This window comes from Mustela nigripes, chromosome 6 (assembly GCF_022355385.1).
Source record: "Mustela nigripes isolate SB6536 chromosome 6, MUSNIG.SB6536, whole genome shotgun sequence".
Classification (NCBI taxonomy): domain Eukaryota; kingdom Metazoa; phylum Chordata; class Mammalia; order Carnivora; family Mustelidae; genus Mustela; species Mustela nigripes.
Window position 1 is genome coordinate 102,408,488 of NC_081562.1, and position 13,506 is coordinate 102,421,993.

At 35.8% G+C, this 13,506-nt stretch overlaps 2 protein-coding genes across 2 annotated transcripts in view; both read right to left on the minus strand.

Annotated features, from left to right (window-relative positions):
* NDUFA9 (NADH:ubiquinone oxidoreductase subunit A9) overlaps positions 1–13,506 on the minus strand; it is a 236,501-nt gene that overhangs the window by 76,312 nt on the left and 146,683 nt on the right. The gene's annotated exons all lie outside the window — the stretch shown is intronic.
* Positions 1–13,506, minus strand: part of GALNT8 (polypeptide N-acetylgalactosaminyltransferase 8) — a 34,136-nt gene that overhangs the window by 18,109 nt on the left and 2,521 nt on the right. Inside the window, 1 exon segment of the mRNA XM_059404346.1 lies at positions 4,336–4,502. Coding sequence (XP_059260329.1) covers positions 4,336–4,502 — 167 coding nt within the window.

The following is a 13,506-nucleotide window of genomic DNA, read 5'->3' on the forward strand; positions in this document are numbered from 1 at the left end:
TTCCCAGATCATTGCCAATTTTTTCTTCCCTCTTTCCCCTCTCTTTTATAAAGGCTGTCTATAAATTTGTTCTTTGACTCAGCCTACCAGTTCACTTCCCCATATGTATGAGAACAACTTGCATACAAATCACTAAGCAGTGTTTAAAATATCCAACTGAGAGACTGAGTTTTCCATTGATAACATTAATTTATTTTAATTTCAAATTATCTTATAAGGTAGGTATTTCAGTATCCTCACTTTACAGACAAAAAAACTGAAGCACAGAGAGATTAAGAAACTTGTCCAAGTTACACATCTAATAAGTGGCACTTCCTGGATGTGAGCTCACATTGTGTCTAACCACCAAACCATGCTGCCTCAAGAACCATGTGTGTGCCTAGTTGGGTTTATCATGATCTCCTCCCATTCCTCTCTTTCCAGGGTCCAGAGATGAGATTCTTTCCAGTTCCTCCCTCAGAAGAAAAGTAGATTTATAAGTGCTGGAGTGATCAAGATCTGGAAGCAATACCCACATGACCGTGGCACAAAAATTTGCCCTATGTTAGAAATTTCCCAGATGCACTCCAGGAAGACTGATCAATAATTGAAAATGTAAAGAGAGTCAGTGGATCTGAAGGCTGTTTGCTCCAACTGTGAGAAACCAAGCTGGAAAGTCCCTACACTCAACTAGTCACTACTTTCAGGAAGTACTACTCACAGAAAGTGACTACTTACAGTTAGAAGGGGTTGCCATATTTTTTTTTCTTCTCCTGCCACCACTGTACCCCTGAAAGGTTCATGGCAAACTGAGGGAGGGAGGAGCAGGTTCTGAAGTTCACCCTTGATGGCACCCACCCACAGAAGATGGAATCACGGATTCTGCCTACATTTTTTTTTTAAAGCAATTTCTTCAAGAAAAAATCAAGGTGAATGGAAAACCTGGAAATCCTGGTGAATGTGTTATAATCATTGAAAGGAGCAAGAACAGGATTACCATAACTTCTGAGGTAGGTACCTTTCCCTAAAAGGCATTTTAAAAATCTCACAAAAAAATATAAAGAATAATCTGTGTGGTTGGTCATACATAGTTGTTAAGAGCATAATTAGGAATTACAGTACTTCTAGATTAACCAGGATAAAGAAGAGAAGGAAGATGAGGATTAAAAATCACTTGAGTATTCAATATGAGTCCTTAAATAAACTCTGTGAACAAAAAAGGTGGGGGAAAAAAAGAAAAAAGGAAAAAAAGTTTGCCATAGTCCCTGGATATCTAGGTGTAATTCTACTTCCCTCACTATCTAATTCTGTCACTTCTCATTTGGGGATCTCTGTTTCCTCAGCTTAGAAGAAAGGCTGGATAATATGTCAGGATCCTTCCAATTCCAAAATGTTATGACTTATAGATTCTGATTTATCCTCTCAGAAATAATGACTACAGTCCAGCACAAGAATTAAAGACCTTTCAGTGGATCTTCTAAAGTAAGCTTGTGCTCTGACTTCTCAGCCTTGCTCTCCCACTGGTCCTCTTTGTCCCCAAATTCTTTATTCCAGGATGCTCAGCTCAGGCTGCTTCTGGCTTTGGCAGATTTGCTCATATCATTCTTTCCATCACTCTCTATCTCCCATACCCACATACACACACCCAATCTTCCACTTTTTTTTTTTTTTTCTAAATCCTACCAAATTTTCAAGCCCCAATCCAAGTCCTCCTCCTCCTGGAAGGCTCTCTAGCTCATCTCAGCCATTTCTCCAGGCTTTCTTGCCCTCGCTGACAGCTCACTCAATTTGACACACCATTCTTCATATACTGAAATATCTTTCCATGGGTATGTCTTACCTCATAAATTAATACAGGAATTTCTTGAAATCACTGACATTGTCTTCCCTGCATAGTGCCTGTTTTTGGTGCAAACTCAATAAATAGTTTAGTTATAAAATTTGCCTAAATTTGGAGACAAAATAGAGAATCCCACTTATATTAGTACAAATTCTGAAAAAATTGGATTAGCTCTGTTGACAGTTGAAATATTTGACAGTATAAAAATGAAGCTTCATATCTAGGGGGAAAAGGAAGGGGACATAACCAAGTTATGGCATTTCAACATACTACAAATGATTTTAAGGCAAATAGGGAGTAATAACTCTACTTCAGACTTATTGGGAGCAAGTCTTATGTTGAGGACTTTACATGTCTTATTTAATCTTCAAAATTGTGCTATCAGGTAAACACTATTATTTCCACGTATTACAGATGAGGAACTAGAGACATAAAGTAGTTGAGTTTCTTGCTCCACAAAGTCAAATGAACAGTAAGTTTCTCTTGTGGCCTATGTGGTAGACTTCCATTTATTTTCTTCAATTTAACACAAAACAGATTCTTAAGTTCTGTGTAGAACCAATCTAGTTGATATTTTCATGGTTAATGAGAGAGAAGCTAATTCCTGTCCCAGGGACATTGGTCAAAGAATGACTAACAGTCCCCTCTTCTGTGCCCATTTATACATTATCTCTATGAAAAGCATAATAAGTTCTTGATCAAAGTGAGAGAGATGTGTTATATGATAGGGGAATGGTTTGGAATGATCCAGAGTTTTGCTTGACTTCTCTTTATGTGTCTACCCAATGTAGACAAAAGGTAATCTTGTACCTTTTGATTTCATTGTTCCATAGGTAGAAATCTTGAAATAATTCTTATCTACTTTTTATGAAATGTGGAATTAAAGAGCCACTGATTTTTCTCCCACAGGAAATGATATCTTTAGGGGTCCCTCAACTCAGCTCTTACATTTGTCCCATGAAAAAGCTGAGTCTCAGACAGGTGAGATGATTTGAGGCAAATCATCTCAAATCACCTCAAATTTGCCTCAAATCATCTCACAGAGACAGGAAGTGGTGCCAAGGTGTGTTCAAATGTCTAGAACAGAAGTCTTTGTAGTCAAGTTCTTATTTCTTACTAAAAAACCAGGTGTGTCTGCCCAGAAAGGAATGAACTCAGCCGTTTTCTTTTCTTTGGTTTTCAATGGAATTCAGCTTAGGAACTGTACCTTCATAATTATTTTTTGTGCATTTATATTGAAATTACAAGAAAGGAAGGTATTTAAAACATTAAAGGAATATTTTTAGTGTCTGGAAATCCAAAAAGCAAAGTTTAGAGGTCATTTGCCTCTTCTTCTTGGGTCAAACTGCCCCTAATTTGAATCTACAATAAGTTCCTATCTGGTACTTAAAGATCCCCCAGAGAAGGAAAATATTCTGCCTCCCATGATCAGCCACTCCACAGTCCCTACTCTCAGAAATTTCTTCCTTATTGCTAGCCCAAATCTCTATGTCTTTTTTCTAGTTTCTTCAAAATTTAAAAAACTAAGAGCTAACACTGGCTGAGAGGTTACTATGTGCTAAGTACTATTCATAACCTACATATCATATTAGTGAACCTAGTGGCTAGAGATAGGGCTCTGGAATCTGCAAATCTCAATTTTTTCTCTTACCAGCACTGCGTTATTTAGCAAATTCCTTAGACAGACTATCCCTTAGGTTTTTGCATCTGTAAAGCGGCCAAAACAGTGGTTCTTCCCCCTAGGCTATTATAATGATTAAAAGAGTTAACACACATAAGGTGCTTGGAACAATGTCAGCTGCCATGGTTATCTCATGTAACTCTCCTTACAGTTTATGAGATAGTTATTATTACCAACATTCATGTTTTGCAGATAAGGAAATCGGAACATGGAGAAGTTGAGATACCCATGGACATGGAGCTTATAAAGGAAAAACCGGGATTCTAAAATCCCAGAAAATAAGGAGTCAGGTCCACAATCTCCCACTTCTCCCTGTCCCCTCTGGTGAACTAGACAGGGATGGGGAGGGGGGATGCTGTGAACAAGAAACGTGGCCACTGTGAAGAGTCTCCACATCCAGAGTTCCATTTTCTCTGGATTTAATTACCCAGGAAGATTGCTTTTCCTCATAGGGAACAGTTCTAAGTCCCTTCTTGGTATCTGGTGTCTAATTTTGGACCCCACTTCACTCCCTCAGGTCTCCATCATGGTGCATAGAAAGGCTTTGGAGCCACTCAGTCCTGGACCTCACTCAGCTCCACCATTAACTTGCTATGCAATTTGCTCACATTATGTGCTCTCACTCTCTGTGTCTTAGTTTCCCCATCTGCATAATCAAGATGATGATCTTCTGCCTCGACTTTGTGAAGATTAATGTGTCCAGCACATAGGGCCTCAGTAAATGATCCCTTTCTCTTCGCTACAGAAGGAGCTCAAAGTGTCCTAAACTCTAAGAGAAAACACTTTCCCAGCCAACACAGTCAACAAACTATTATTCTTTGATCAAGTTGCTCACCATTTGAGCTAAAATCATCCACCAAGATGATCTCCTTTAACAACTGAGAGGGGGTGCGGTTGATGACACTAGTGATAGCACGTTGTATAATTGACAGAGCTTCATTCATGAATATGAGAATGACACCAAGGGATGGGAGTTGTGAAGGGAATGTCTTCTGAAGACACCTACAAGAAAATAATTTTAAATAACTATATTATTTTTTAACAATTATGTAAACATTACTATCCAATCTACCCCTTCACTATATATGATGATTTAATATATCCATCAGCTCACCAACCCCAAACTCTTTAGGAAGGGAAACTCAGGTGATTGTCAAAGTAGCAAGATTTTATATCTATTTAACCAAAAATTTCCTGTAATGAGGATAAATTATATTAATTCATATTAATTCACGTTTGAATTAATATGAAGATTATTCATATTAATCTTCAGTGGATGGATCCACTCTACCATCTAACATTTCCCAAAAAGGAATCCCTATTCTTCTCCCATCTCTAAATTTTCTTTCTTGCCAGGGGTCTTCTGTCATCGCCACCACATTTTCCCCATGTTCTCAAACTGTCAGTCATTTCTGACACAAACCTCTACTTCACTACTACAGAGAAGTTCAGAACTGTTCAAAGAATTATGCTTGGTAATTAAACTAATTTCATAGTTTACCTTATTAAATGCTTAACACATGCCAGATACTAGCTTACTCTTTGCTTTTAACATCTTTATTGAGATATGCTTCATGTATTATAAAAATTCACCTATTTAAAAATAAACAAGTGTTTTTATAACATTCACAGTGTTGAGCAACCATTACCACTGTCAAATTTTAGAACATTTTCATCACACTAAAAAGAAACTCCATACCCATTACCAGTCACTGTCCATTTCTCCCCAACCCATTCCACCCTGACTCCCTTCAGCCAAAGGCAACCACTAATATACTTTCTATCTCTATAGAATTGTCTGTTCTGGCTTTTCATATAAATGGAAGTACAATATGTTGTTTTTTATGACTATCTTCTTTCACTTAGCATAATGTTTTCAAGGTTCATCCACATAGTGGCATGCATCAGACCTTCATCCTTTTTTATTGTCAAATAATATTCCATTGCATGGATACACCACATGTTTATCCATTCATCAGCTGTTGGGCACTTAAAATGTTTTCCATTTTTTGGCTGTTGCTAATTCCATTGTGAACATTCTTGAACAAGTTTTGTGTTGGCATATGTCTTCATTTCGCTTATATATACACCTAAGAGTACAATTGCTAAGTCAAAGGACAACTCTGTTTAACAATTTGATGAACTGCTGTAGTGTTTTCCAAAGTAAGCTGTACCATTTTACATTACCAACAGTAATGAATGAGGGTCCTAATTTCTCTACAACCTGGACAACACTTGTCATTATTTATCATTTTGCTGATAGTCATCCCAGTGGGTGTGAAGTATTACCTCCCTGTGACTTTGATTTCCATTTCCCCAATAAGTAATGATGTTAAGCACCTTTTATTTTTCATTTTTCTATTAATTTATTTTATTTAAATTAAATGAGTTAATATACAGTTAATATATCATTAGTTTCAGGTGTGCTTTTTGGCCATGTGTGTATCTTTTTTGGAGCAATGTATGTCTTTATTTTTAATTTGATTATTTGTCTTTTTATTATTGAGTTTTAAGAGTTACTAATGTATTCTAGATTCAAGTACTTTATCAGATATATGGTTTGCAAATATTTTCTCCTAGCCTGTGAGCTTTTTTTTAACCTTCTTGATGATATTATTTGCAGCAAAAATTTTTCAGTTTTGATAAAGTCTAATTGTTCAGTTACTTATGCTTTTGGTGCCGCATCTAAAAACCATTGACTAACCCATGATCTCTGAGATTTACTCTTGTGTTTTCTCTTAAGAGCATTAGTTTTATATACATCTATGATCATTTGAGTTGATATTTATGAATTGTATGATATAAGAGCCTAGTTTCATCTGTTAGCATATAACTAACCAGTTGTCTCAGTGCCATCTGTTGAAGAGATAATTCTTGCCCTCATTCTGCTGTCTTAGTACCTCTAAAGAGGAAAAACTCTCCTGTGTATCTCTTTCTCTCTACTCACAGCACTACTCATAATGAAAACCTTGATGACCAGATAGTGTGTTGTGGTTTTTTTTTTTTCCTCAACATCAAATAATTCTGTGACACCAGTTGGGTGTCCTATAATTTAGCTGAATTCTGATACTACTTACCTGAAGTTAATGTCAGATCACACAGGTTAAGAGTTCACACCCACAAGACATCACCCCCCCACACACACACACCACTCTGGATGCCAATCACAAGTTCAGGTTGTTATCAGTTCTTCTGGCCCACTAGCTATAGATCAGAAGTCTCCAAGACCCCCTACTTGGGTTAATTTGCTAGAACAGCTCACAGAACTCAGGAAAACAGTTTAATTACTAGATTACCAGTTTATTAAGAAGAATACTAAAAGATATGAGTGAATTGCCGTGTGGAGAGATATATAGGATAAGGTTCCAAAAGGTCCAGAGCACAGGGTCTTCTGTCCCAAGTGGAGTTTTGGGGTACAGCACACCCCTGGCATGCTTCATGCTTCAAAAGACATAATTGATAAGATCATTGCCTGTTAGTGGTCAAGTCTATCTCCATCCCCACTATCCTGTCTGAAGACATAGAGGAGCTGAACATCCCAACCTTATAATTATGAGTTCATTACTCTGGTAACCAGCTTACATCCTTAGAGGGTTTCCAAGAGTGACCTTATTAACTCAGGGCTGAAAGGAGCTTGTTAAAGATACCAAAAGACACTTTCATCTCTCTTCTAACTTAGGAAATTACAAGGATTTTAGATACTCCATGTCAGGAACAGGGGTGAAGACCAAATATATATTTCTTAGTATAAGTCACAATATAATGACACCCTTGTCAAGAATCAATTGACCATAAAAGTAACAGCTTATTTCTGGGTATTGATTCTATTCCACAGATTTATATATCTATCCTTAACCAGTTAAAACTTGTCTTGATGATTATAGCTTTGTAGTAAGTTTTGAAATAGAGAAAATCTGAGTCCTGTAACTTTATTCTTCTTTTCTCTATTCTCTATTCTTTTTCAAGGTGTTTTGGCTATTGAGATCATTTATGTTTTCATTTTAATTTTGGAATCAACTTGTCAATTTCTACCCAAAATTCAGTTTTAGGTCAAACTGGAGACTATGGTTATTTTAACACATTAAATGTTCCAACAATGAATATGGGATGTTTGCCATTTATTTAAATCTTTAATTTCTTAACTCATGTCTTATAGTTGTCCATCTACAGGCTTTCACTTCATTGTTAAATTTATTCCCAAGTATTTTTGAGGCTAAATGACATTGTTTTCTTAATTTTATTTTTGAATTGTTAATTAAAAATCTGTAGAAACATGATTAAATTTTGTGTATTGATCTTGCATCTTGCAACTCTGCTGTATTCATTTATTGTTTCTAATGGTTTTTAATGGGTTTTTATGATTTCCTATATAAAAGATCATGCCACCTGTGAATAGAAAGAGTTTTACTTTTTCCATCTTAAAATGGTTGCCTTTATTTCTTTTTCTTGCCTGACTAAAATACTGAATACAAGTATTGATGTCCAACATACTTATTTAGTTTCATCATATGGGGAAAGCTTTCCATCTTTCACCATTAGAATAATATGGGCTTTTTGTAGTTCCCATCTAGTCCTTGCTTGTTGAGTGTTTTTAATCATGAAAGGGTTGGATTCTGTCAGGTACTTTTTTCTGTGTCTCTTGAGATGATAGTGTGGCTTTTGTCTTTTATTCTATTAAGATGATGTATTACATTGATTTTCAGAGTTTGAATCAACTTTATTTTGTTGGCTTAAATCCCAGCTTGATTGTGGTGTGTAATCCTGTTTCTATTCTGTTATATTCAGTTTGCTCATGTTTTGCTAAGGATTTTGACATCTATAGTCAAAATCCTCTATCCCTATAAGGCATGCTGCTCTGCAGTTTTCTTTTCTTGCAAGGTATTTATCTGGCTTTGGTATCAGGGTAAAACTGACCTCATATAATGAGTTGTGGAGTGTCCCCTTCTCTTCTATTGTTAGGAAGAGTTTAAGAAGAGTTGAAGGTAATTCATGTTTAAACTTTGGTAGAATTCACCAGTGAAGCTGTCTGGACCTGAGTAGTAATACAGTTACTAATTCAATCTCCTGTGAGAGCTCTACTCAGATTTTCTATTTCCCCTTCTGCCAGTTTTGGTAGTGTTTGTAAGAATTCATATACTTCTTCTAGATTATCTAGTTTGTTGGGAGAGAGTTGTTACAGTACTCCTTAATAGTCTTTTATTTCTATAAGGCCGATAGTGATGAACTTCTTCCAATCGTGATTTTTGTCTTTTCTGTTTTTTTCTTGGTCAGCTTAGCTAAAGTTTTATTAATTTTGTTACTCTTTGTTGGCTTTCTCTATTCTTTTTCTTTTTTTTCCAAAGATTTTATTTATTTATTTGACAGACAGAGATCACAACTATGCAGAGAGCAGGCAGAGAGAGAGGGGGAAGCAGGCTCCCTGCTGAGCAGAGAGCTCCATGCGGGACTCAATATGGGGCTCAATGTGGGGCTTGATCCCAGGACCCTGAGATCATGACCTGAGCCAAAAGCAGAGGCTTAACCCTCTGAGCCACCCATGTGCCCCTGTTTTTCTATTTTTTAGTTCATGTGTTTCCACTCCAGAAACTTTAAAAGATTTTTTTAATGAACTCCTGTAGCCATCTAGTTATTTCATGGGAAAGAAAAATGATACACTTAACATTCTGCCATTCTGAAGGAAGACTCAATCCATATATTTTTTTTAAATGTAAAGTAACGGCCAACGTGTATTTTTTTCTTTCAGTATTTTTTTAATATTTTAAGTACTTTATTTAATTTTTATATTACAGGAAGTCCATACTTGAGAATACAACATAGTGTTAAATTTCTTTTTTTTTCTTTTTTTAAAAATTTTTATTTTTTAATTTCTTTTCAGTGTTCTTTTTTTAATTGTGCTATGTTAGTCATCATACAGTACATCATTAGTTTTTTTAAAGATTTATTTATTTATTATTTGACATACAGAGATCACAAGAAGGCAGAGAAGCAGGCAGAGAGAGAGGAAGGGAAGCTCATGACCTGAGCCGAAGGCAGAGGCTTTAACCCACTGAGCCACCCAGACACCCTGAAAAACTGAACATCTCTCTCCATCCACCTTCCCTGCTGATAGCACCTCCTCTGAGTTGCTACAGTTACTCACAACATATGTTTCCCTGTTTACCACGCCCCTTATATGATAGATCTATATAGACATTTGAGCTGCAGTCCCTGAGAGTACAAGAAATTTTAGGCAAAGGCTGCAGTACACATGAATCCACAAGGACACAAAAGACCACACACTGTTTGAAAAACTGCACTGCTCAGCAAGAGACGCAAAAAATAAGACTGAACAGACCAGTAGGACAAAACAATGAAGACTAACAAAAATAGGTAGGTTCTGAAAAGTTCTAAGCAAAGGACAGGTATGGTAAGTATGAAGACCTCATCCAAGACAAGCCCTGAAGATTGAAAGGAAGAATGGTCTCAGTCTGATTTCCTGGTCACTTGACTATGGTGAGCAGGTAGTCCCAAAATACATGAAATAAAAACTGACAGAACTGAAAGAAGTAAGAGACGATTGAACAACAATAATTAGAGACTTCAATATCCCACTTCTGATAATAGATACAACTAGGCAAAAGATAAAAAAGGAAAGATGAGGCAGAAGATTAAACTACAGTATAAACCAACTATATCTAACAGACATCTAGAGAACACTCTACCCAATAACAGCATAATACTTTCAAACTACACATACAACATTCTCCAGAAGAGACCATTTTGCTAGCATACAAAATAAGCCTCAATAATTTTTTAAGATTAAGTTAATACAAAATATGATTCTCTCATTACAATGGAGTGACATTAGAGATAAAAACAACAAAAAGGGAAAATTCACAAATATGTGGAAATTAAACAATACATTCCTAAGTAACCACTGAGTCAAAAAAAATTACAATGGAAACTAGAAAATCTATTGAGATGACTGAAAAAAAAAGCACAATATACCAACACTTTTGGAATAGAGCTAAAGAGGAGCTAGGAAACAAATTTATAGCTATCAATAAGTATGTTTTTTTAAAAAAGAATGATCTCAATTTCAATAATCTAGCCTTATACCTGAAGAAAATAGAAAGTGCAAATTAAATCCAAAGCAAGGAAAAGGAAGGAAATAATAAAGATGAGAGTAAAAATACATAAAAGGGAGAACAGATATGAAAATTGAGACAATCAGTGAAAAGCTGGTTCTTTGAAAACATCAACAAATTTTACAAATGTTCAGCTAGACTGACCAAGAAAATAATAAAGAATATTCAAATTATCAAAATCAGGAATAAAAGTGGGACATCACTATTGATCTCCCTGAAATTAAAGAAGATTATAAAGGAACACTATAAACAAATAATCTTCTCACAAATTAGAAAATTTAGATTAGATGGACAAATTCCTAAAGAGTCATAAATTATCAAAAGAAACTAAACACCTAGCCTCAGCAATCAAACAACAAAAAGAAATTAAAGGCATCCAAATCAGCAAAGAAGAAGTCAAACTATCACTCTTTGCAGATGATATGATACTTTGTTTGGAAAACTCAAAAAACTCCACTCCAAATCTGCTAGAACTTGTACAGCAATTGAGTAAAGTGTCGGGATATAAAATCAATGCACAGAAATCAGTTGCATTTCTATACACCAGCAGTAAGACAAAAGAAATAGAAATTAAGGACTCAATCCCATTTACAATTGCATCTCAAACCATAAGATACCTAGGAATAAATGTAACCAAAGAGACAAAGAATCTATACTCAGAAAACTATAAAGTACTCATGAAAGAAATTGAGGAAGACACAAAAAAATGGGAAAAGGTTCCATGCTCAAAGATTGCAAGAACAAATATTGTGAAAATGTCTATGCAACCTAAAGCAATCTACACATTTAATGCAATCCCTATCAAAATCCCATCCATTTTCTTTTCAAAGAAATGGGACAAATAATCTTAAAATTTATATGGAACCAGAAAAGACCTCAAATAGCCAGAGGAATGTTGAAAAAGAAAGCCAAAGTTGGTGGCATCACAACTCCAGACTTCAAGCTCTGTTACAAAGCTGTCATCATCAAGACAGTATAGTGCTGGCACAAAAACAGACACATAGGTTGATGGAACGGAATAGAAAGCCCAGAAACAGACCCTCAACTCTATGGTCAACTAATCTTTGACAAAACAGGAAAGAATGGAAAAAAAGACAGTCTCTTCAACAAATGGTGTTGGGGAAATCAGATAGCTACATGCAGAAAAATGAAACTGGACCATTTCCTTACACCACACATGAAAATAGACTCAAAATGGATGAAGGACCTCAATGTGAGAAATGAATCCATCAAAATCCTTAAGGAGAACACAGGCAGCAACCTCTTTGACCTCAGCTGCAGCAACTTCTTCCTAGAAATATCACCAAAGGTGAGGGAAGCAAGGGCAAAAATGAACATTGGGACTTCATCAAGATCAAAAGCTTCTGCACAGCAAAGGAAACAGTTAACAAAACCAAAAGACAACTGACAGAATGAGAGAATGTATTCACAAATGACATATCAGATAAAGGGCTAGTATCCAAAATCTACAAAGAACTTATCAAACTGAACACCCAAAGAACAAATAATCCAATGATATACCACTTCACATCACTAGAATGTTAGTGAGGATGTGGAAAAACCAGCACTCTCATATACTGCTAGAGAGAAAGTACAATGATGCAGTCACTTTAGAAAACTGTCTGGCAGTTCCTTGAAATGTTAAATATAGAATTATTGTATAACCCAGAAGTTATACTTCTAGGGTATAACCAAGAAAACTGAAGACATATGTCCACACAAAAACTTATATATGTATATTCAGAGCAGTATTTTCCTGTTAGAAACAACTGAAATGTCCACTAACTGGCAAAAAGATAAGCAAAATGTGGTGTACCTGTACAAAGACTATTATTTGATAATAAAAGGAGTGAAATTTTGATACATGCTATAACATGAATGTAACTTGAAAACACTATTCTAGGTACATGTAAACAATGGAATAGTACACAGCCATCAGAAAGGATGAATACCCATCATTTGCATCAACATGGATGGAACTGGAGGGAATTATGTTAAGTGAAACAAGTCAAGTAGAGAAAAACAATTATATGCTTTCAAACATATGTGGAATATAAGGAATAATGTGGAGGATCACAGGGGAAGGGAGGGAAAACTGAATGGGAAGAAATTGGAGAGGGAGACCAGCCATGAGAGATCCTGGATTCTGGAAAACAAACTGAGGGTTTCAGAGTAGAAGGCAGTAAGGGGTGGGGCAGCCTTGTGATGAGTATTAAGGAGGGCACATGTTGTGATGAGCACTGGGTATTATATGCAACTAGTGAGTGGCTGAACACTACATCAAAAACTAATGATGTACTATATGTTGGCTAACTGAACATAATAAAAATAACAATACTAATTAAAAAAAGAAAACATTATTTGAAGTGAAAAAAGGCAGTCACAAAAGACCCATATATAATATTATTCCATTTATATGAAATATTAGAATAGGTAAATCCATAGGGACAGAAGGTAGCTTAATGTTTGCCTAGGGATGAGGAATTATGGGTAAACAGGGAGGGGTTATTAATGGGTATGGAATTTTTTTCAATGTGATGAGAATGTTTAAAAATTGAATATGGCAATGATTCACCACACTGTGAATATACTAAAAACCATTAAATTCTACATTCTAAATTGATGAATTATATATGAATTATATCTCAACAAATTTATGTTTAAAATTTATGAAGGATGGTGGGAGAAGCAAAGAGGGAAGAAGAAACTGATGGAGAAAGAGATGGAAGGCTCTTTATTTTTTTAATTTTATTTATTTATTTGACAGAGAGAGACAGCAAGAGAGGGAACACAAGCTGGGGGAGTGGGATAGGGAGAAACAGGCTCCCCACCAAGCAGGGAGCCCAATGTGGGGCTCAATCCCAGGACCCTGGGATCAT